The sequence below is a fragment of the Aythya fuligula genome, chromosome 2, assembly GCF_009819795.1.
Source record: "Aythya fuligula isolate bAytFul2 chromosome 2, bAytFul2.pri, whole genome shotgun sequence".
In the NCBI taxonomy this organism is placed as follows: Eukaryota; Metazoa; Chordata; class Aves; order Anseriformes; family Anatidae; genus Aythya; species Aythya fuligula.
In genome coordinates this window covers 25,926,086-25,949,978 of record NC_045560.1, presented here as the reverse complement: position 1 = coordinate 25,949,978, position 23,893 = coordinate 25,926,086, and the positions used below count along the sequence as shown (strand labels likewise).

The 23,893-nt window shown below is 36.8% G+C and overlaps 2 protein-coding genes across 6 annotated transcripts in view; one reads left to right on the top strand and one right to left on the bottom strand.

The window, feature by feature from the left end:
- Positions 1-17,267, top strand: part of SGCE (sarcoglycan epsilon) — a 30,132-nt gene extending 12,865 nt beyond the window's left edge. For 2 of the 4 annotated variants that reach the window (XM_032181749.1, XM_032181748.1), the window contains exons 4-12: positions 2,207-2,279; positions 3,592-3,790; positions 5,475-5,637; positions 8,341-8,552; positions 9,277-9,303; positions 10,037-10,225; positions 12,056-12,099; positions 12,925-12,959; positions 14,888-17,267. In XM_032181749.1, coding sequence (XP_032037640.1) covers positions 2,207-2,279; positions 3,592-3,790; positions 5,475-5,637; positions 8,341-8,552; positions 9,277-9,303; positions 10,037-10,225; positions 12,056-12,099; positions 12,925-12,959; positions 14,888-14,938 — 993 coding nt within the window. In that variant the 3' untranslated portion in view covers positions 14,939-17,267. The remainder of the gene's footprint in view (positions 1-2,206; positions 2,280-3,591; positions 3,791-5,474; positions 5,638-8,340; positions 8,553-9,276; positions 9,304-10,036; positions 10,226-12,055; positions 12,100-12,924; positions 12,960-14,887) is intronic. The other 2 variants (XM_032181746.1, XM_032181747.1) reach the window with 2 other exon arrangements.
- Positions 17,268-18,135: 868 nt separating this feature from the next.
- The window catches only part of CASD1 (CAS1 domain containing 1), a 31,991-nt gene continuing 26,233 nt past the window's right edge, over positions 18,136-23,893 (bottom strand). For both annotated transcript variants that reach the window (XM_032181744.1, XM_032181743.1), the window contains 4 exons: positions 22,588-22,728; positions 21,975-22,052; positions 21,021-21,113; positions 18,136-19,919 (listed from right to left, as the gene is read on the bottom strand). In XM_032181744.1, coding sequence (XP_032037635.1) covers positions 19,653-19,919; positions 21,021-21,113; positions 21,975-22,052; positions 22,588-22,728 — 579 coding nt within the window. In that variant the 3' untranslated portion in view covers positions 18,136-19,652. The remainder of the gene's footprint in view (positions 19,920-21,020; positions 21,114-21,974; positions 22,053-22,587; positions 22,729-23,893) is intronic.

Here is a 23,893-nt window from a genome sequence, read left to right as displayed (position 1 = left end):
AGCAGGCATTGACTCCCACTCCTCTTTTTGAAAAGTTAATTACAATGGAGAAGGAGGATTGTAAAGCAGGGAAGTCACTTGTGACATGAACGTTTTCCCTACTACGTCTTCATAATACTTCAGTTCTGAGCTTTGTAATGTTTTACCCCGAGTTTTAGGCCAGACTTTTCCTGTCTGTAAAATACAGCATTCGAACAATAAACAGGTTAACTTTTTTTCCTTTTAAATTGCATTATTTTTCATCAAGTATTATCTGGTCCATTATCCATGTTTATCGACAAATTTTATTTTAATTGGCAGTTTCATCAATTTAATTCTATTCTTGTAATTGTAGCCATGACAGACCCGCTACTTTATTTTTCACAACTAACTACCCAAATGTTTAAAAACATCAATTATTCACTGAGCAGCAATTGAAACAAGGGAGAAAGGACTATTTGCTGTCAGGTATATCATAGTGGAATGAATAAGACACTGCATAGCTCACAGTGCTAAGGAGGATCCACTAATTAACTTGCTCCAGCCATTGCGCTTCTTCAGCGATGCATTTGTCTTAAACCCCTGATGAGCTTTCTCTTTAAATTGTATTTGATACAGTTGTTCTTCCTCAAGGATGACGACTCTAAATGTTAAGTTATGCTGTAGATAATTTCACCCGTGCTTGATTCATTTTTGATTTCAGCACGACTAATCACATCAATAGAGTTAATTGTGTGCAGAAGTACTTGCAGACTCCATTTAGCTCCATTTGCTCTACTTTAACCATTACTTAAAATTATATTTTTCTATATGGCGTGTGCTTTTACTCCCTAGGGTCTATATCAAGAATTACACCGTAAGCATGAGCTGAAGCCTCTGTTTGAACTAACTCTTGCCTAGTGTATGAGTTACTGTGTTGTGGACCTGTGCTCGTGTGTGGCTTTTGCATTAATTCCACACGACAAGGTGAAGGCAGGTTGCATTTTTTCCGCTTCTAGTGCCATATGAGAGGAGCGGTTGTGTGTTCTTAGTCTGAATCTTCACTTTCACCACATCCTGATACCTGAGGCGATGCCATGGGTAGATAAATTAGTTCAAGGAGACCTCCTGATTCGAAGCACCTAACAACCCAAGCACTGCAGCAAATACAAGACAGCTTGTATTTGAATGAATACTCAGTACAGAGGCAATTTCTACCATTGTTGCTTTTACTAGCCACGGGTGTACAGTCCAGACCAACAACAGTCTGAAGTACAGGCTCAAAATAGGTACTTCCATGTTCCTACATAGATCTCATACCACCAGAGTTAGGTTTTCTAACTATTAATGGTCAAACTACTGTTGAAACAACTCTGAAAAATTAACAAAACTGAGGAACTGAAAAAAATCTAAGGAATTTTCTTGTACTTTTATCATGAAATTTATAAATTACATGAGATTTAATTTTGTTGGGCAACCTTTTCCCACTGCTTAAGTCCTGCAGTAGTTGTACTTCTGTTTCTTTGGTAATCCATCTCACAAATGCTGTGTGGCTCTACTTGCTGAGGAGCAGCACAGTCCTGTCAACTGCAGTCATGCTCTGCCTCTCCTCTCTCTCTGAAATGAACTGAAGTGTGAACTCAGGGAGGAAGCCTTGTTTTATTTGCTTCATGAAAGATTTATCACCATCCAGGAAATAAAAAGTAGAGAAAATATTACTTAAATAATATCAATATCCAGCCTCATTCTGTAATTCTTGTGAGTGAGCACATAATCACAGTTCCATTTCTGTGCAGCATTATGCAGCAACTACCAAGGACTGTATTTGACACCTGTGAGCATTTCAGGCATCCCGAACATATAAGATTGGTATCCTTGCATAATTTGATCAGTGGTTTATAAGTTTAATAAGAGGCATGAAAGTTGCATCTACCTACTGGTTTTCAGTTCCCCTCCACTTACAGATTCCAGGATTTTTTAAAAACTACTTGTGTTAGAGCAATGCTTATGAATCCATTCATGAAGTAAAACTTCATTGGGGCTAGAACTAAAACTAAATCCCAGTCCCAAAGACTGCAATTGCTGGGTTCCCAATAATTCATTTAAATGTCTCTAGCTAGTTGAGTTCCCTGGGGAGCTAACAATGAATACAGGTCTCAACGGGAGTGGGGCTTCCAGAGGGTTGGGGGTAGGATGGGAAATGCCACCCCCACATTTTTGCTTATGGTTGTTTCTTTTTTTACTCCAGATCACTGCATATAACAGGCGTACCTTTGAGACAGCAAGACGTAACTTGATCATTAATATAATGTCAGCAGAAGGTATGTGCAGAACACAGCTTGTTAAGTTTTGAACTGAATAAACAAAATAAATCTTTTGAGATCCCATTCTTATATGATAAAAAGTACTGTAAAATAGTTGTCAGGTCTTCAAGCCAAATATAGGGGCATAAAGGGGAAGTAAGGGAGTTTTTCCTCTTTTGTTTCAGTTTGTTATTTTTGTCTCAATTTTTTATGTCAGGTAAGACTATGATCCCTTATTCATAAAAAAAAAAAAGTCTATGTTTTGGAAGTAATTTGAAATTTATGTCTTTTCAAATGGAGCTTGCACAAAGGATTTCACTGTACATGTATTTCTGTATGCTGTTCAGTTTGCTTAGTTTTCTCTATGCAAAGAACAACGCTAGGTGCATATTTTAAAAGAGCCCTCAGCAATACAGGACAAAATAGGACAAGGAACTCAGCAATAACACATTACTGTTTAATGAATATAAGAGTTGATTTTTTTTAAAGCAGTGGGTAGAAAAAATTGCTAAAATTTCAACACTGGGCCAAATTGCCTGGTGGCATAAGTGCCCCTGCTTTGCTGAAATTAATTGAGCTTCTGAAATACATCCTCAGCTGTAGCAGAGCTAGTATTCCAAAATGGTATCAGAAAGCACCAATGTGCATTTTAATGACAGATGAATGATAAAAATAAATGACAATGGTAAAATGATAAAAATAAATGATAATGATAAAATATTTCGTGGTTTATGAAAAAATGAATTACATAACCTAAAACAATTCAAGATAGCAAAGATTCAGCTTGCCTTCTGTATGAATCGTTTGTAAGGTCTATTTCTTTTGACATTTAAGAACAGTTTCTGTCAAATTATTCAAACACCATATTTCTTATATTACTGTAAAGCCTGAGTAGCAGAGGTGTAGTGCTACTAGGGATTTTATTTATTTCAGCCATTAGAGACTTTCTACAAACATCACGCTAGTAACACACATCCTGCAGTTTATCTAATTTTCTGGTAGCAAGGTAGCAGCTTTGACACTAATGTTAGCATGAATCTACTTTTGTCTTTAATGAAGATTTAGGAGCTGAGAATCTTTTCCTTCATTCCTCTTCCCCATATTGTAGTAACTTCATAAATTGCCAATGATTTTCAGCTTATGTAATAACTGATGGTACTAATCTTTAATTAAACAATACTCATGTTAGGCTCCAAGTGGGCTATTTCAAATACAAGATTTTTGTAAATATTTACCAACCTTAAAGTGGTATTGCACTAATCATTGCTTTAAAATATTTGTTTTGAAGTCATTGTTTAAGGCAAAACTCTCTCTTCTTCGTTACGACTAGATTTTCCTTTACCGTATCAAGCGGAGTTCTTCATAAGGAATATGAATGTGGAAGAAATGTTAGCAAGTGAAGTTCTGGGAGACTTTCTTGGAGCAGTGAAAAATGTATGGCAGCCAGAACGCTTGAATGCTATAAACATTACTTCTGCGCTGGACAGGGGAGGGAGAGTGCCACTTCCTATTAATGACATGAAGGAAGGGTAAGCACATGTGTCAGTCTGTTATTTCTACTTTACTCTTCTTTTCTTACAGAAAGGCTTAATATTTTTACAGGCTCTCTAGAAACTTTGCAATTATTGTTTTATATTTTGGAAATCCCAATTGGTGTTAGATATGAAACGTTTACTGATATTCCAAACATCCATTGTAGCATGGATTTTTTGTGTTTTATGCAAGTGACAGTTTTCTATACATTGATCTTACAGTCCAACAAATACTAATAAATTCCATTAGTTACAAAATAGTTAGTAGTAAATACACTTATTTTGTCATTCTAGTCTTAATATTGAGAAGTGGTTTGGTATACTTTTGAGTTTTGCAAATTAGGAACTGTTAAATACTCAAAAATTTAAAAGAGGGTGTTGTAGAGTGCAAGTTGCAAAGACACTCAGATTTCTATGAGCATTTAGTGTTTAGCAGTGTCATTTGTAGCTGTAGTCTTAGTGAATCCCTAGTTGTGCGCTTCGAGAGCATTGTGGACAGATCAAAGTTTTAAGCTTGAGCTGTCTGGGGAGTTTAGATTACTGACTGTGAACTGCAGAAATCCATTATTTCCAGATGTAATTCATAACCATACACTCTGTTCTGCAATATGATGTTCCATTTATAAACTGATAAGGATCCAGTCTCTTCAAGTATACCGGCTGTGGTAGTGCTTTTCCCTGGCAAAATTAAAGGTGTCTAGTGATTTTATCTTATTTCATTTTTTACCTCTTTTAGAGATTTTGGGTCAAATAAATGTCTAAAGAAGGGCTAGGGTGTCTAAATCCAAGCTGTGTGCAAACAAGATTGTTGTTACAGAGTCCTTGTTTTGCATCTGGAGTTTCTGAACACATCTGAAGAAGGAGGGTGGCTTACATACTCTGTACTTGCTAGAGCAGTAGGAGGGCCGCTTACTGCAAGTGGCTACATTTCAAACATTTAGTTAGATAATGCCTTAAAGAAAAACAGCAATCACTATGTAATTTCTATGCCAGGATCCACTGGTACATTATTGTCTAGTGCAGCAGACCATATTTTCCAGCAGAATTCTACATATTTAAATATGAAAATGAATAATACGGTCAGTGGAGCTGCTGTTATTTTATGCACTGTAATGCTAAATGAAGTACTGTGTTTACACACTGCTTTCGTTATTCCCCAAATTGTGTTGGTTGTGTCAAATCTTTCAGGAGAAACTGGGGGCTTTGTCACTTTCCTATTAGTTTATAAATGTAAGTCCTAATTAATTTCTTTGAAAACATGGGAAGAAATTATTTAAAAATACTATGCTGAGCTGGACTGAAGATTTCCAAAAGATAAAATTAAACTTTTTAATACAATTTTCAAAAGTAGTACTGATTTATTTACATGAGGAACCTACACTTGGAAGTCTAGGGCTTCCAAGATAAGAAGTCCGGAACTTGACAACTCTAACGGTAAGCAAGCATTTGCATTATGCTGCAAAACAAAGTAAGTTGTAATATGTAGCTAGAAAAATCTGTGTGGTTTCAGTATGCTATTCCTATGCTTAGGTAAAGCATACTATCAAGAAGAAACTAAAAAAAGTCTTTAAAATGTCTGACTGTTACTGTGAACAAGAATAGTCTTCGGAATAGCATGTCATTGTCCTTTGGGTATTTGTGAGAGGTATCCTGACAGTCTGTCACTCATCTCTTTCTGCAGTGTGTACGTTATGGTTGGTGCAGATGTTCCCTTCTCCTCGTGCTTACGGGAAGTAGAAAACCCACAAAATCAGCTGAGATGCAGTCAAGAAATGGAGCCCTTAATAACATGTGATAAAAAGTTCCGTACTCAATTCCATATTGATTGGTGTAAAATCTCTCTGGTGAGTTATGTTATTGTTGCATAAAAATGTTGTTTGTTGAAGTTCAATATTTCATTCTAGTCATTATTTAGGTAAGAGTTTTGCCAGCCTGGCCAGACAACTGTGCCAAATTCCACTTCATTGTGACCAGTTGACATTGTTCTCCATTTAGCAGCCACTCTTAAGATTGTGAAAGGATTTTGCTTTGTGGACTGAACTCAGAATACAGCAACAGTGAAACCACGATATTAATTTTTGCTAACTGTGATTTATATAAATGGCAAAAGACCTATAGGGCTTACAGAGCTAAAAGTAAAGACAACTGTTTACGTAGATGTAGTTTGTTAATTGAATGCTCTAATACTGCTAGTTACATCTGCTTTCCTAAAATGTGTATATAGATTTGTTTTCTCAAATATCGAGTCTACAGCACTGAGTAGTTTATTTTTTGAAATACTTTTTAACGGCATAGGAATACTATTTGTATAAAACATATTTAATGTTAAAAAGGAAACAAAATAGTGTTGGCTAATGAAATCAAAATAGGTATGCTCAGGAAATGTGACCTAGATTAAATTCTTCGTGGGCCTAGTGGAAAACTGGCTGGATAGCCACAGTCATATCAGGATTACAATAATTCCCTGCCATTATTCATTAATATGGATGACAGAATGTGCTTATTAAATTAGGTTTGCAGGCCCCGTAAAGCTGAAAGGAACTGCATGTGCATAGATGGACAGGACACAATTCAGAGAGATCTTGAGAAACTGGAGAAATAGCCTGAGCAAACAGGATAAATTTCAAAAGGAGAAGCAGAGGAATAGTGCAGTAATGCAAGAATAACCAACTGTACAGATGCAGAACGAATAGCAACTGCTTAGGACTGCTCCAGAAAAAAGGTCTGCCAGTAGCAGTGGCTCATAAACTAATCATGAAGCAGCATTGTCGTGCTGTTTTGAGAAAGGCAGAGGTCACCCTGGGATGTGTAAAAGGAACAGACTCCCTAAGAGAAGCATAATTTTCTACAGCAGTCAATTTCACAACCTTCCTGAACTTGGCGCTTGGCACTTGTTTTGGCAGCGTGCCACCGTAACTGAATTTAAACAGGCTTAGGGGTGTTTGCTGCTGCCAACAGCACTGTTCCTGGATGCTGCATCAAAGAGAAAATGGAGCCAAGCTTCCCTCTATCTAATCATAGTCAGCTTTTCACAAGGCAAAACAAGGGGTAGGAAGTCCCCTGAGATCTGTGTACTGGGAGAGAGTTCAGCTCTATTTGCCGTAACTGCAACCTAAACCAGTGACTGAAAATACAGCCATCATAGCTTCCTCTATTCCTCTCACGTTATGAAGTGACATTGGCAGGTGACACACGCATCAAAGAGTGGATTTAAGTTTGTGGGTCCCAAATTCTGAAAAGACGGGCAACTTAGTACATTGCTCCTCTTAACGCTGCTGTCTGACAGCTTGTTCTCGTTCCCTGGGTGGGCTCCTGCCCCCATGGGTGGGCTCCTGCCCCCATCAGTAGGTACACAGATCTTTTTTGTGCATCAGCTTAGGGCTTGAGGTTCCACTAAGCAACCAGATGGACCTGGAATACCTCATGTAAAATATATTACAGCATTTAATAAGTAGAGAATACGTAAATTGTTTTTTGTCTAACAGTCTTGCAGTTAGAAAATACAAATGTATACACTTGAAACCCAAGCAAGCATTCTTTCTAGCATTCCATGAAATTCTTTTCATCCATTGCACAAGTTTTAATGCACTTGTTTGTGAATTAAGTTGCAAATTGTGAAGACATGACCAAAAGTCAAGTGTGTAGGCAAATTCTGTATATTTTCAAATATCTAACTGAAGATAACAAGAAAAGAACCAGAAAATGAGGAGGTGATGGAACAGGCAGTCACTTAAGTGCAATATGAAATTCAGCAACTACAAAGTTTGTATTTCCAGGAACTTTAGATACAGACATTAAAAATATGTATCTGTGGCAAGGAATGCAGTCTTCTGAAATTTAGTTGAATTAGGAGGTAGAACTTTGAACTCTGGGTATGATCAACTAAATACTCGTCTTCCTGCATTGGGTGGAAGGGGATGGCCTAGAGCTGCTCAGCCCTCAGCAGCTCAGGTGTTGCCTCTTGCTGTTTGTAACACTCGATATTAAAACTCTGTAGGACAGTATGAGGAGGAAAGTTACACTCCTCATCTCTACCACCTTCATACAAGAGAGGGCAGTATTGTTATTTAGGAAGACTAGAAAGAAGTCGATTTATTCATCACAAATCAGTTTTGCTGTTCAAAAAAAAACCAAAAACAACTAAACAAAAACTGAACTTTTACTCAAATAGCATTTGTTTGTAATAATCCAAAAATTAATCTGTAAAACCAAACCAACCAAGCAAACAAAAAAACAACAAGAAAAAACCAACAGTATCTCTGTCAGGCACAAAAGTAACCTATGTTACCTTGTTAGTAACAATATGATAACGTAATATTAGAAACTAGAATATAGATAATATCTAGAAAGTTTTGACAAACTGTAAGATTTTATTGTTTAAAAAAAAGTGACTGGACAAAAATGTATAGAATTTGTCAAATGTTATTGTGTAATACAGGTTCTTTTCTGTTTTCATTGATTAAGTACTTCCTGGTTTTACATTCTCTTACTTTGTTATGTAATTTTCTTTTTTTTCTTTCTTATTTTTTTTTTCCCCTGGCTGTCAGGTTGACAATACCAAACAAGTTTCCACCTTTCAGGAAGTGATTCGCGGAGAGGGGATATTACCTGATGGTGGAGAATACAAGCCACCTTCTGATACACTGAAAAGCAGAGACTATTACTCGGATTTCCTAATTACACTGGCAGTGCCCTCGGCAATAGCACTGGTGCTTTTTCTAATACTTGCCTATATCATGTGCTGCCGACGGGAAGGAGTGTGAGTACTTTAACACACTAATTAGTAATTGTACACTTTTCTACGATTATAATGCATAGAAGACTATTTGTTAGAAGAATTCCATTCACTTCATTAAAAGAATAAATAAAACATGCCAAAAGACATCTGTTTTGAAATATCGAGCTATTTGTCATCTAATCACATAGAGTAATTTCCAAGAGAATGCATACAGGGACTTTAATTATTCTAGTTGAAAGGGTTAAAAATCTCCGCATAAACCTGAAATTTCTTGTCCCCAAACAAATAAAATACTAATAAAGGATCACCGGTTCAGTACTATTAAGTAATTTCTAAAATGCTAACTTTTATAAAATAAATCTGCTTGAGGATGTGAACTGAATTTAGACATATAATAAAAGAGGTAACCGTAAACAGAAAGCAGCAAGTAACGCAATTTCTGCCATTTCTTACACAAACTACAATTTTCATTTTGTCACAGAATTTATTTTAGCCAGAAGCTTGTTCTTTAACTTGCATTTTCATTTCTACGTGTGTGTGTCTGTGTGTCTGTCATCAGTACCCCATCTCTGTACGTGCGTTCATCAAGGCCTTGCCATAAACCCAGTTGCAAATGCTGCCAAGTTGCATTTAGCAGTAACGTTGTCAGCATTTCTATATCACATACTATTTTCATCATCAGATAGACTTAATGTTCCAACTATCAATGCTATTATTTAATTCATAAATTTTGTTTTGTTTTTAGGGAAAAGAGAAACATGCAAACACCAGAGTAAGTGTCTTCTTTCCTGTTATTTTTCTTTTATCATTTAATTTCCATTTTCAGTAGCTTGTCATGCTTCATACATGTGTGTCATAATCTTCTTTCATTCTCTCTAATCCATGGTTTAATTCATAAATGTGAAAGCTGCTTTTAAATCAGAGTCTTGGCGAGGCTAGAAGATCAGAATAAAAAGGGTTTGAAATTAACAACTGTCAGTTCTGTAAATAAATTAGTCTGTAATAAATTAGTTCTGTTAAGAATAAATATCTTAAAATATAGTTTATTCTCCTGATCGTTGGACCTCCCAGTCTGTATTTTCAAAGTAGTGGACAGGAGAAGGAATATCCTGGAAGGTGTCCAGTGGCTACAGCATAGAGTGTTTTAAAATTAATTTTCTTTGAAGTTTTTTGGATGTACCACATGAATCAGGAGTTACCAAAAGTTTTATTTGAACTGCAGCAAATAAATGGAAAAATAGCAGTAAATTGCACAGTATTGGATCCTATGCAAAATACTTCTCCAGACAGCAGTGTCTAGTAGAATAATTACTGCCTTCAAAATGAAATAAATCCATTATTTATTAAATTAACTATGGAAGGGTTTGCTGTAATTGCTGCACTATGGAGTCTGTAGCATGCATTAGTCCTTGTATATTTTTAAAAAATAATAATTGTAAAAGTCTTTCAATTTAGACAGAGCACTTAAAATACGTATTTACTATTTTATTTCCTTTTTGACCTAGCATCCAGTTGGTCCACCACAGCGCTATACAGAAATCGACTAAAGAGCTGCGCGACATGTCTAAAAACAGGGAGATAGCCTGGCCTCTTTCCACACTGCCCGTGTTTCACCCAGTTACTGGCGAGATTGTGCCACCCCTTCACACAGACAGCTACGACAATACTAGTATGCCACTGATGCAAACACAACAGTAAGTATTTTGATTATTTATTTATTTATTTATTTTTAATACTTACTATGTTACACAATTTGACTCTGGAATGTGTTTGTTGCGGGGGTACCAGTAATGACTCTGTAGTTCAGGATTGTTCTGACGCTTGCATTTCAAGCAGAAATAAAGGCCCACTGTGATAAAAATAGATGACTGGATTCCAGGCTGCAAACTTGGCAAGAAGCTTTGTATGGAACAATTACATTTCTGCATATTTTGGAGAAAAACTACTTTTGACAGAGGAATCAGAACTGTTCCTTTTTGGAAACCCTATTTCTTAGTATGTGTCTTTAGAGTTCTGTTATAAAAACAACACCGACCCCATAAAATCCCAACTTTTTTAGTATTTAGCCATGTACCTGTCAGGGATGGTTTGTGTCTGAAATGTTAACATTGCACAGAAGAGTGTTTTCCATTATGCTGATAGTAAACACAGGATTACCAATGAAAAAGTAACCTCAGCCATCTCCACTGTTGCCAAGACAGAAACCAGAAAAATAGTCATTTTTATTTCTTAAAGTGCATTTATCGAAAACTTTATGAAACTATCGAGACAAAGTCATCTAATGCTGTGCATATTTTCCAAGCCAAACAGGTAGGCAATGCTGCAGAAAAAAAAAAAAAAAAAGACATTTCTGGAAGGGTTTGGCTGAGTTGTCAGTAGTTGAGCAGATCTGAGAAAACGGCCTTAGAGGTGACTGGCATTACTCAGTGACAAGGCACTAGCTCAGGTTGGTAGCTCCTCAGCTGATGGGCCTGTGTGAGAGAGGGAATGGCACAACCATGATGATACTGGTCCAGTGCCAGCACTAAACTGGCCCCAATTTGCACATGGTTGCCCCATGTTCCCTTCATAATGTAGATAATGTGCTAAGTATTTTCTTCTCCCTGTCCCTAAACTAAGTTCTAAAAAAAAATTTCTCCAGGAAGTATAGCTGTATAAATGACCCCCTGTACAACTGCTGTGTTATTTTTACAGTTTGTTCTTCTATTCACAACAGCAGTTTTTAAAATAAAGCCAAAAGTTACGGTAAAAGAAATGAGGACCTGTGAGCGAGTGTGAATTTATGCCAAATGTACAGGGAGGTTTAAGAGGTGATGCAGGATCAAAATGATACTTCCAGATGGTGTTTTCCTTCTTTACTTCACACACCTGGACCATAACACTGTAAAAACTTTGTATTTGCCTTTATTCAGATGATTAATTCCAAAGAAAGCCAACCTTGTGAACATTTATTTTTTTTTAGTGGGGGTGCTGGAGCCTGCACCAGAGGCTTTCTGAACTTGTACATACAGTTCTTAGCCACTTCACCTTCATTCCAACCCCTAATTCCTTTCCGTAAAAGTACCCTTAATATCTGGTACCTGTTAAAATAGGCACTTAAGCAAGGCATAAAAACGTGACTTTGGCTTGATAAGTGAACTGGTCAGATGTGTAAGACCAACAGAACATTCATTCATTCTGCAGTGAATAATTAACTTGCAAAGACCTTTTTTATATCCATCACTTACAAAAACTGAGCTCTGCATAACATCAGAAGCCTGTTGTTACCTCTGGTCTTTCACCAAGTTTGAGCATTTGAGCCCAGTTGACAAGTAAAATCACAGGAACTACTCCTTAAAACTAACTTTTTTATTGACTTAGCTGACTTTTGACAACTTGATTTGCATAGCAAAAATTGATATTATTGCTTCATAAGCAAAACCCCACAAATTTTAGCTAGACATATTAAACTTTTATGCATAACACTTAAGAATTTGTATGGAAGTTTTAAAGTTATTAATTTTTTTAATTTATTTTTTTTGTAGGAACCTGCCACATCAGACTCAGATTCCACAGCAGCAGAGTGCAGGTCAGTACTGAAAAATACTGTGACTATTATGTGACTGGTGGGCAACCAAAACACGTACAGTCCATGTATGGTGGAAACCATTTTCAAAAATAATGAAGTATGAAAGGATTGTCATTCCAGATGTTTTTAGATACATCATTGGAAATTTTGTTATAGGATTGGTTGAACAAGTAGGAGGAATGCTGCATTAGGACTCAACATGTGACACTGGAATCTGGTACAGCTATATTAGAAAACTCCTCATAGAAATAATTTTCTACTACAGCAGGAAACTACAGCCAGATCCCCAAATGCAGTTACGCTGCTCAGATTCTCTAAAATTTAGTACAAAATCAACATTTCTAATTCCTGCCAATACCAGTAAATCTCTGAAGAAGAAGCTTTTTATATGCTGTTAACATAAACAGTGGATATTGGGGAATTTGTGGTGAGACAAATGTCCATACTGCTGGCTTCCAGTGTCTTAGTCATCACTTTTGCACCATTTTCACAAATGGTAACGTGTGCTGACTGAGGCTGTGAATGATTCCCCTAAGGCTGATGGTTCCCTTAGTTATCTGGTAGCATATGGGGACTGAGGAGGATACGGTTTTAGCCATGTGGGAAATGGAATGAGGATCTTATAAAGAAAAAGTAAAGGCCAAGGTATAATTTTTGAATATTCAAAGAGGTATTTAGGCAAAACTGTAGATACATATGTATTGAACAAAGTCTGTAAATTACAGCTCTGAGAGGAAGATTTGTTCTAAGTTAGGAGTTATATAAGCAATTTCTTCGTTTTCATTCAAAATCCTTCTTCTTCATTACTGCTTTCGGGGATTAAAGGAGAATTTCGTATGACAACATTTCAAAGATTTGAGGCAAGTATATAGTAGATGCTTCTGCACACGTTTGGTTTTTTGCTTAAATCTGGAAGTTAAAAGCGTTAAAAAAAAAACAAATAAGCAAAAAAAACACCTTACTGTTGTTCTACTAGCTTTGCCACTTGTGTGCTTTATTATAAATTTACTGGAAGTGGTGGCTGACCCTGGAAGTATCCATCTGAAGCCTCCAGCACAGGTTTGGTTTGAAATTTAGCATATTCTCAATGATCAAAGGCATTTGGAAGGCAAAATAAAAATGTCACCCTGTCTAGCATTTCTGTTACGGCTGTCTAGCTATAAGAATGCCAGTCTGTCTTGCAGTAAAAAGATGCAAAATCTCTTGGTAGTACTGTGTATGGTGATGGCAGTGAGAAACTTTAAAAGAGGTTATGATATGTAAGCTACCATGGGCTTGTAACGTGCAAATCGTGCTGGAGAACTGCCCAAAAATAGGTGTTAAAAATCCTCCTGCGTGTATGTTTTCTAAAGGACATTATTATGGTAGAAATCACTCTTGGCTCTTCTTAAACAGAAGGCAGATTTTAAAATACATTAAACCAAAAAATTCTCTTAATTGTGAATTGCTTCACAGGTTCCAAAATATTTGTGTCATGGTTACTTGGCTTTGAACAGCTTTTCAGGCAAAGGCTGGTTATGTTAGTTACCTTTTGTCATGTCCGGGTGAGCTAAATACAGCTGCTCCTCTCTATTCGGCACAGACACCGCCTGTGACAAGCTCTCAGAAGTGGCAGGGGAGGGTGGAAGGGGACAGACGTTTCCCTGGATTTTCTTAGTTGGCAATGACACGTTCCTTTGTAACGCAGACGTACAGCTGGCATTGCGAGCCAGCGCTTTCCTGACATGAGAGCATGTGCCCATAGCAATTTGTCTCCTAAATGGAAATCCCTGACTTGTACTGTCAGAAGGTGAGACTTGGAGAGACATTAGACATAAAGTAAAACTCGGGTGTTCCTAAAACTCTGAGCAGCATCAGTGCAAACCCAGCAAATAGTTTTATTGATCTGTTCAAATAAAACATTTACAGAACTAAAACACTGAAGGTAAAACACACAAAAAACTATAGAACTACACTAGTTTGATTTTCTTCCTTTCCTATGGAGAATTCCCCATGATACATTCAGACTGCTAACATAACAGCCAGCAGCATGAATAAGAGGATATTTCTATTTCAAACCTTCAGTCAGCCATACTCAGTATTTAATTTCAAGAGCAGAGGGTGTCTAATAATCAAAATCCTATCGGGGAACTATTTGAACCCCCACAGAAACAATAAATCTTTCTTACCTTATGTAAAAATATGGGAACTGGACTTAATTGCTAACATAATGCTCAACTATTTCACAGTTAAAACATAACTGGGAAGGAGTTGTATGAAAGGTGGCAACTCACATCTGGGTTATCTTAGCATGAGCACCTTAGACTCCTGAAAACTGCTACTGAGCTCCAATCTGAAAAGGTTTATTAAGTTTTATTTTTGTAATTGTTTCTGTTATAGATCAGGAAAATCCATGGTCACTCTCTCAAGGTGGTTAGATGAACTAAAGTATAGGATTTTATTATGATGGAAAAGAACAAGTACACTATACACACCATTTTCCATTTTGAGTTTCGCAGTCTCCCAGTGAAATGATCCAAAGTAGAAAGATGAATGAATTCCCAGTTAAACTGTCTTCTTCCACATCTCTCCTTTCCCAAAAGGAACCAAGCAAAGCTTTTTTTGTCTGCGCTGTCTTCTGCTTCAGGTTGTACTTGTACCATTGTTTCTTTCTGTTGATAATTCCAATGTGCTTGTTGATAAGGGGCTAATAAATCATATTTACAGAGTGTGCTACCAGTTGATAGCTCAATATTGTTGAAGCATCACCTGCAATTGATGGATTATATGAACTCTTATCTATTTACAGGTAAATGGTATTCCTGAGGAAAGAAAATTAACAGAAGCGATGAATTTGTAATCAGAGAAAGCAGGAATTGTCCTATTCCTTATCTGTTCTGATTGATGCATGAGTTTTCCTGGTGTATATTGTGCATGCCCACAGTATTAAGCTGATTTCAGTGCCAGAGAGTACAATCACTTCCATATAACTAATGTACTGTATCTTTTTGTACTTTGGACATTTTGGACAATTTGTAAACACTGATAACTTTTTATATTTGTTACATTAAGAAAATAATCTTTCAAATGTATGTATTAATAAATATCAAACTTTTTTCTGTCTCATGATCTCTCCTGAAGGTTTTAACAGGGAAATCAAAACTTCAAACTAAGCAACAGATTCAAAGGATTGTAGAGTCTGTTGTATGGGATGATATAACTTGCCTTACAGTTGCACACAGAAAGTGTTGTATAAGCATGAAAGCTGGTGCAATATGATGCTCAGAAATAGTATTCCACATCTATTAGGCATTAATTTTGTAGAGTTGATAAAAATATAATGAGCAGTTATTTTTGAAAGAAACAAACACAAAACCTAAGCTATTTATGTTGAAAATGGGCCTTGTTGCTTTACCAGACATTTAATGTATTTGACGACTTGTAAGCAATAAAATTTAAAATCTGTCCATTCATTCATCTGATTATTTTAAAAGAAATTCATCTGAATTGAGGTTCCTTGTTTTTCACTAGATGGTGGTAGTTTAGCTCAAGTGGCTTTTTTGCATTTAAGTTTTTCTGATGCTTCCCTAAATCCTCAAAGACAGAGTAATGTAGGACCTAAAGGGCTCCAGCTGTCACAGCCCGCACCAACAGTTCTTGATGTTTTACCTTAAAGCGTCACCGTTTCCAGCTGACACTTGTGCTTTGTCTTTGTTTTTCCCTGTAATGTTTTCTCTTTCAGAAGCTGCCTGTTCATTGGGACATTGCCTTTTAAGCACAAAGCTGTACCTGCTTTAAAATTGCTCTGTGCTTGGCTACGTTTTTGTGGCTGGGGTTTCCCAGGTCTCTGCTAAGAGAAATTCTGACTAATTTAGGAATTCAATTCTCTAAGAAGAGACTTTAAAATTGAGTTACTACACTGTATAAAGACCAAAGTAGTCAGATGCTGGTGTTCCCCCCTCCTATCCCTCTTTTTATGACCCTGTTCCTTGAAAACACAAAAACTTATTTCAGAAAAAGCGATCATTTTTAAGCCTTGGACTTAAATACAACTCCTTGGCCAGTAATTAAAAGAAGCCCCCAGATTCTTTTTAGACACGTTTCGTACAAGTGTAACAATTGCAGCAAAGTATGTACTGAGTGCTCAGGCTGGATGACCGCATCCACTTTGCATTGCAAACAGGACAAACACAACTTGTTGTTTATGTTGCCTAACCTCAAAGGTCCTATTTTGCAAAGCTGCCCTGAAGGCCAAGCGTAAAACTGACCACTGAGTCAGTTTCTGAAAGAGCTGAAATAAAGAGCAACTCATCCTTACTTTCCAAGTGGCACACATCACACCTAGCTCATTCAGATTGTACCAAGGAAGAGATTTCATCAGGCTCCTAAGTGAATGTTCTGATTTTCCAACAGCTTTGCATGACCATCAGGGGGAAGTAAATCAGAAAACCAGCTAATGAACACTGAGATAGATGTTAAATTAAAAAAATTACCTTTTTTTTTTTTTTTTGCTGTAACAATTTTGAGTAAAATCAGCGTTTGGGTTTCGACTGCTAATTTCAAATGTATGAGCTGTCAGCGCTCTGAAACAGAAATGAATGGAATGGATTTTAAAGTGATTTATAGTTGACTAAATATTGTAAATAGTATTGGTTTTGGATCACGACAATTTCTGGTAACTTCAGGATGATGTGACAATCAATTAAATACCTACTGAGCTACTCCCTTCTTATTTGTACTAAGATAGAGGAGTGCCAGGGTATTGAAGGCGATTTCTTAAGCTGCTGTGTATGTGCATCAAGGATCAGGTTGTACCAGCAGGTGCTCCGTGTATTCTGAGAGGACTCTGATGATGTAGGTGATGGATATTAAGCACACCTGAAACTATTTTATGCTTGAAAGCATCAGGCATTTGAGGTAAGTTTAATAATAAATTATTTATTTTTACTTATTAAAATAATTACCACAGAAGCATAGATTTGTAAAGCTGGCTAAAGACACTTAACAAAGAACTAGAAATAGTTAAAATTGGTGACAGAGTGGTACGGTCACAGCCTCCTTCAGCAATGTACAGTGACGGTGGGAACTGGTATTGTAATGAGACTGTTGCAACCACATGAAGTAGAAAGCACTACGGCTGTCTTTGTAAATGTACAGAATGTCAAATCTAATAAATAGGAAAAACGTCAGTGATGGCTTTGCCTGTTTATTACCTAACGGTCCCTGGGCACCTCTTTGTTATGGCAGCAGGGGTATGGATAGGAGTAGGTGGTACACGACCCAGGATTGAAGAAGGGGCCCTGACTGCACAGGCACGGGGCTTCTGGTGTGGTGGAGAGGAGGAGAGAGCATTTACAGCTCTTAGCTCGGGTGCCATAACAGCCCCACACCTCCTTGTGTACTCAGGGAGAGGAATTCCCCCTCTGAAGCTCCTCCTTCTATTAACTACTTTGTGGGGGACCTGAATAGGTAAACTCCAAAGCGAAGTTCCTTACCACAAGGGACTGCAGCCCAGCTCGAGTCAGGCCATAAGAAGTTTTTACTTCATCGATGCTGCTCCCATTACAAAAATAAGCATCCACAGCACATTTATTTAATGTTTAAATTACTTCATATTTGTACATAACCTGAAAATATATTTATCCCACATACAGTAAACAAGTGCATTATCTCAAACATTAAAAATAAATCTTTTAACCAAATCTGTACAACTGATAAATAAAATTATATCTACAACACTTAACTTGTGAAGAACAAAACAAAAATTATCCCCTCAAACTCATATTTCGCCATTACCCTAATACTGGCACAGATGGTTACAGATCCTACGTACCAGTGTTGACCTGTATCATTTCTTCCAGTATCCAGTAATATACTTGTCAAGGAGGATAACTTTCCAAACATTGGAAATAATGTACCAAAGAACAAACAGCTCAGGATCTTGCCAACAGCTTCAAAACATCTGGCAGACTTAGTAAAACTGCTGAATTTTGGGGAAGTGATTTCATTATTTTTTTTATGATGAATAATCACTTGTAAAAAGAAATTATTCTCTTCACCAAAATCAAATTTGGAGCCATTCTTTAATTTTTTTTTTTTTAAACTGCCATTGGTGTCTCTTTTTCCATGATTCAACTGGGACAACATCAAAAACATCCAGTATCACTTAGGATTCTTACTGCTTATGATCATACATAATTGCACGTACGCTGGGATAACAATATTGTAGTCATGTTTTTGACTGCTAAAAAGTAACCAGAACATGATGTAAAAGAAACAAGGTCAAACTATTACTTGAACAAAAACCACAATTCCGGGGGAAAGTACCATAACTTCACCAAGTGGAACTTAAATTTCAGCTTGTCACTTCCACAGATTTTCCTTTTCATGCCAAAGACTGGGTTCAGAGTTCAAATTATGGTAATGAAGAACAGCACTGATGAAAAGGGTGGGGGAAAATGTTCCTCCAACAGCTTCAATCTCATTTGATTCGTAATTTTGACGCCGAACCATCTGCAAGCAACAGGATGTCTGCTCAGTCCCTCTTCCTCGTGGTACCAACAGATTGACTCCCATCCTTTTAAACGAAAACATCATCACAAGACAGAATATGGCACCAGTTTCCTAATCAGACCTGGTTCAAGGTCACTGATGGCCTAGAAAGGTTCAAAGATCACTGTTCCCCTGTTCTCCCATTTCCTTAAGATCTGATGAAGTGGATATGATGGATTTCGTTTGACTGGAAAAAGATGGAATTTCTCCAGAATTTTCCAATATTCAGCTGAGAAAACTATTAATCTGGTTGTCCACTGGGACTGCACAGAAAGAACCGCACATAGGCAAAGAACTTCAGGGGAAAAAAAAAAAACAAATCAAATATTTTCTCTGTATATTTAACAAGAGTTTCAACCTCATAATTCACCATATTTCCTTGAAATGTCTTAAAAAAACACACGTTATGTAAAGTTGTATGTAATCTTAAGTCACTGAATTGGTGATGACTTTCTATTTCCACGTATAAAGGGTTTCACGTAACATATACAACCTCCACCTAAAACAGTCCCTCCTGAAGAAGTTACTGCTTTGTTTAGGAAAATGCCCTGGTTTACCAGAGAAGTAACCTCATGCTCCACACCAGCTAGCGGTGCCCATTACCTAAGGATGGCAGGTTTGCTCTCTTGCTTCCTGCTGAGAATGCCTAGAGCGTGCGTTACCTACATGCAGTCCTCTGGCAGCAGCCACTCTTCATTCGTTGACCCAAGGCATGGGTAATTCCACGACGGGCGCGTGATGCTGCTGTGCCATTTCACTTCACCTCTTTTGTCACGTTTAAACAGATATGTAAACAGAAATATATCCAGTAGAAAAAGACTCATTTTCACATGCGATTCTGTACAGTGCATTCTTGTTTCTGGGATTCTTTGAGAATGCTGTTTTCACACAAAATATGTACATTTCTGCTATTTACATTTTCCACACTTCAAGTCCATGTCTTCCTGTACTTCCAGCTGAGAACTTCTGTTCAGGCAGATGCGAAATAAACCTTAAGAAAAGTTTTCAAGAACCTTTTCAAGTTAATGCCTTGACTGATCTTGCATTGCTGAGAAGAGGAGGAGTCCGAGAAAAAATCCAGCTATGCATAGCAACCTTTTCAGCAGAGTGGAGTTATCTTTAGGAACCATGATCTGTGCTAGATCGTTAGTGATCTGAGAAATTTCATGTGCCACACACACAAATATAAAAGTGCTGACAATAACATTAAACATCGGATATCCAGGAATGAGCACCAAGATCCCCTTTGTGTCTGCTGCCAGCCAAATGTGGTATTGGCAAATGAAAAGCTGCAAGAAAAAATAAAGTGTTTAAAAATACTTATATATATATATATATATATATATATTTTTTTTTTTTTTGCTTATATGAAGAACACATATTACTACTGCATCAGGTGACACAACATACTTCTGTTCAAGTCAGACAAATAATGTACTTTCAGGAGCTGTATTCCACATGTCTTTGCTATAAGCCACCTCAGATGAGGCCCCGCAAGGCCTAGCAGACTATTTGCCTGGTACAGCACACAGCAAAATGAGTTTGCTGAGCTCTTACCTGAATAAGGCATAAGGAAGCATCATTTATATTGTATGAGAACAGATACACAATTTATATTGTACGTGCTCAGCTACTGCCCCTCTGCTGAGGGACTTACTCATGTACCCACAAACAAAAGGCAGTGCTTTAACAGCTGATGAACGTGAAAGCCCCTGGAGCTGACAAGCACCTTAAAGTTCACCATGAATCAGGATAGTGAAAACAAGATCCTTAAAAAAAATAAATGCAATCTTATGCTACACATACACTGTATTACAGAGTTTCTCCTAATTTTTTCATGTAAATTAATTTTCCTTTAAAAATAAATTGTAATAATACAATAAAATTAAACATTTACTATTAATAAAGAGCAAATAAAATGGAAAGCATGATGATTCCTACTGTTTCAAAATATTCACTCAATGGAAGAAGAAAACTTGCTCTAAGAATGGTTTTGCTTGTAAAGATACATTTCTTTATTAATGCAGCAAAGCTTTCTAAGGCAAACTTTTTTATAAGTGGGATTATACTAGACAATATAATTAATGCTGATTCAAAAATGATTTCAAATGTATCTTCCAATTGCATACATGCCACAGCTTACCTCAGCATTAAGCCCCAACTCTCACAGCCTTAAAGTCACCACCCCCAAAACAGCGTAAGAGATAAGTAAGATCGATACTCTGAGACTGCTATTTCAGCAGGGATTTCTTAGTGTGGATGGAAGTTACAACACTAAAACAGGTCAAGTAGGATTAAATAAAGCAATACATGAGTTTGGTACTTATCTTAATACTTCAATTTGCATAACAAAACATCTTTACATTTCTAAACTGAAATTCTTTGCTTACCTCTAGAGAAATTTTGCCAAACCAGGCAAAGAAAGAGCTATATACGGATCGCACATATCCAGGAATGTTCCTGATGAGGATGAAAGCTAAAATCTTAAGAAAGAAAAAAAAAACAGAAAGAAAAAGAGTGACTGTGGGTGACAAGTAGGTCACACACACACACACAAAAAACTTTATTCATTTTAATCATACTAAAAGTGCATCATAAGAATATTTATTCTCTTTCAAATCTAACATATAAATAGTTTATACTTGAAGTCGGTCAGAAAATTGCAAGTCTTATAACTTGCTATGCTATTGCAATATGTTTACAGCTTCAGTAGAGTCATGAGAAAAATGGCTACAAATATAACTTAACCTTCAGTTTTTGAAGACAAAGTGTAGAAAAGATGTTGAGATGGGCGTATTAACATTAAAATACTTAAGTCACACATGCTGTCCCTCAACTGGACAAGCTACAAGTTAAAAAAAGAAAAAAGACAAAAAGAAAGAAACAGAGGGAATAGGATCAAGCAGCAGGGACTAGGTACAGCAGGGAAGACAGTAAGAGAAAAATTTAACTTAAAACCACACACATGACCCTGCAGCTCACCTCTTCTCTAAAAGTAACCACAGGGCTCACTTAGTACATTAACACTGCCCAAACTGTAATGCTCCCCTACAGCTCTCTCCTTTTACCACTGCTGTGCAATTAGCCAGAAGTTGGTTTTGGCCTTGAATCGTGTATGAACGTACACTAATGACATCAAGGTTAATCAAAAGCACAATCACAGGATGCAATTTCAGTAATAAAACAATGAAAAACAGCGAGCAGTGTAGTTAAATCCTTTTTCAGACATGAAGATGAAGCCAATCATCTGACACACCATGCTAAAGCAAAAATATTATATTTAAAAACAACAAAAAAAAACAACACTCTAGATTTGTCACTGTAAGGAAAAGGAATACAGTTACCTGCACCACAGAAACAGAAGGATGCAGTTCATTGCACTCCGTTTTGTTTTTACAGCTACTAGCCCAAATGGAGTAGGTCTAGAAGACAATAAAAATCAGTCTGGGTAATGATTGTATGTAACATTTAAAACTGAACCAACAGACAAGTTGTTCTGAAATGCTTCAACAATAATTGGTTCATTAAGATTTGGGACAGTAATAGAAAGAATAACATTGTGCTTAACTTTGTGTTTCTCTCAAATTCTTCTTTGCAGCTGATGAATACCAGACTTATTCACACCCAAGGATGAAAACATACAGTTGACTTTTTTTTTTTTAACCACAATTAGACAAGTGATCAAGAGTGACACACAAAATTGATTAAAAGCAACATTATCTGCCATATTAGTTACAATCTAGTTTTCTTGTAATTTTTGCAATGACCTGGAAAAGCCATGTTTTCATCTACAGTTGACTGAAAAGACATTTCAGTCTGCTTAAAAATACACAGCTGAAATATCCCCACATCAGGAGCTGATTTTTAAAATCAATGTGTTTCCTGAACAAGAACTTCAGAAAGCGGATTCTGTACAGAGTTACAAGCTTGATTGTAATAGTTGAACTAGATACATACCATAAAGGATACAATTGAAATAAATAATAAAACATTTGAAACTCTGTTGGAGAAAAGTGCATCTCCCTTTCCTTCTGAAATCATCTGACGTTTCTGCAATGCCAGATAAATAAAAGCGAACAGCATCCCATGAAAAACCACCTGTGGAAGACAAACAATGCAGTGAATATCTCATGGCTTTTACATGTACTTCAGGTAAAAACTTTTTCAGCAGAAATGCTACTGTAAAATCTGTTTGTAATACCAAAGCCTAGAGGTCAGAAGTCCCTTTCCCAGATTTACTGAAACTAGCAAAAAAAAAAGGCTTCCTACACTGGAGTGCTCTAAGCTGCATTTTTAACTCACCTCAAAAACTAAAATGAAGTATTCCTACTAATGCTTCCCAGAGTGTTAAAGACATGAAATTTAAAGACAATGAAATTTAAAGCAGCTTTCAAGTACCTACTATCCTCTCTGCAACCTATGCCTGCACCAAAAAGGGTTTACTCTGGGGAAGAAACTTTGCACGCTGGCCTTCTCCAAGTTGGCAGGTGAAAACATCTTCACAAAGCACTGAAAGTGCTTTCCTCTCACAGACACAATTCTTCAGCAGTGTTTTATGATGTTATGCCAAGTTCTCATTAGCTACCAAAATGATGCTGTTTCAGGCCCACGCACTGTTAAGTCTTCAGTATTAATTTGGGACTTCCTCTTTAGCAGCATCACAGAATACACACTGCTTACAGCCAACAGAGCTCCACGTCTGAGATGTTGCAGTGCAGGGCACCATGAACTCCACAAATTTAAGTTACTGAAGACCATCGGAGGAAGAAGCAAGCATGTGATCCAGTTAAAGACAGCAGATAAATGCTCTCATCTTAAACATTCTGCCTACCTTTCCAAGAAATGAAAAAAAAAAAAAAAAAAAAGATCAAAAAAAAAGAACAGTTTCTCTCTGTTGTTCTATCCTCAGCATTGCAGGGTTAATAATGGGGAAAAAATGCACTTTGCCACTGTAAAACCATTTGAAAGTATGTGCAATAGTCCGGTTTTAGCATCAAGATTCCAATTTGAACAAAACTATTGTAAAAGTTACCTTAAAAGAAATACATGTTTAATTGATACAACTTTCAAAAAGCATTAAAAAAGCCACCAAAACAGTTTGTTTTGTATTTCAATAGCCTGAAGTGCTGCTGGTAGTACATTGTCACAGTAAAATTTTTGACTAAAGACAAAATAAAGATCATATTTATTTTAAGCAACTAAGCAGGATCCAGCAGCAAGTAAGTCAACGTCTATCTTTAAAGCAAGGCTTTGACAGACATCT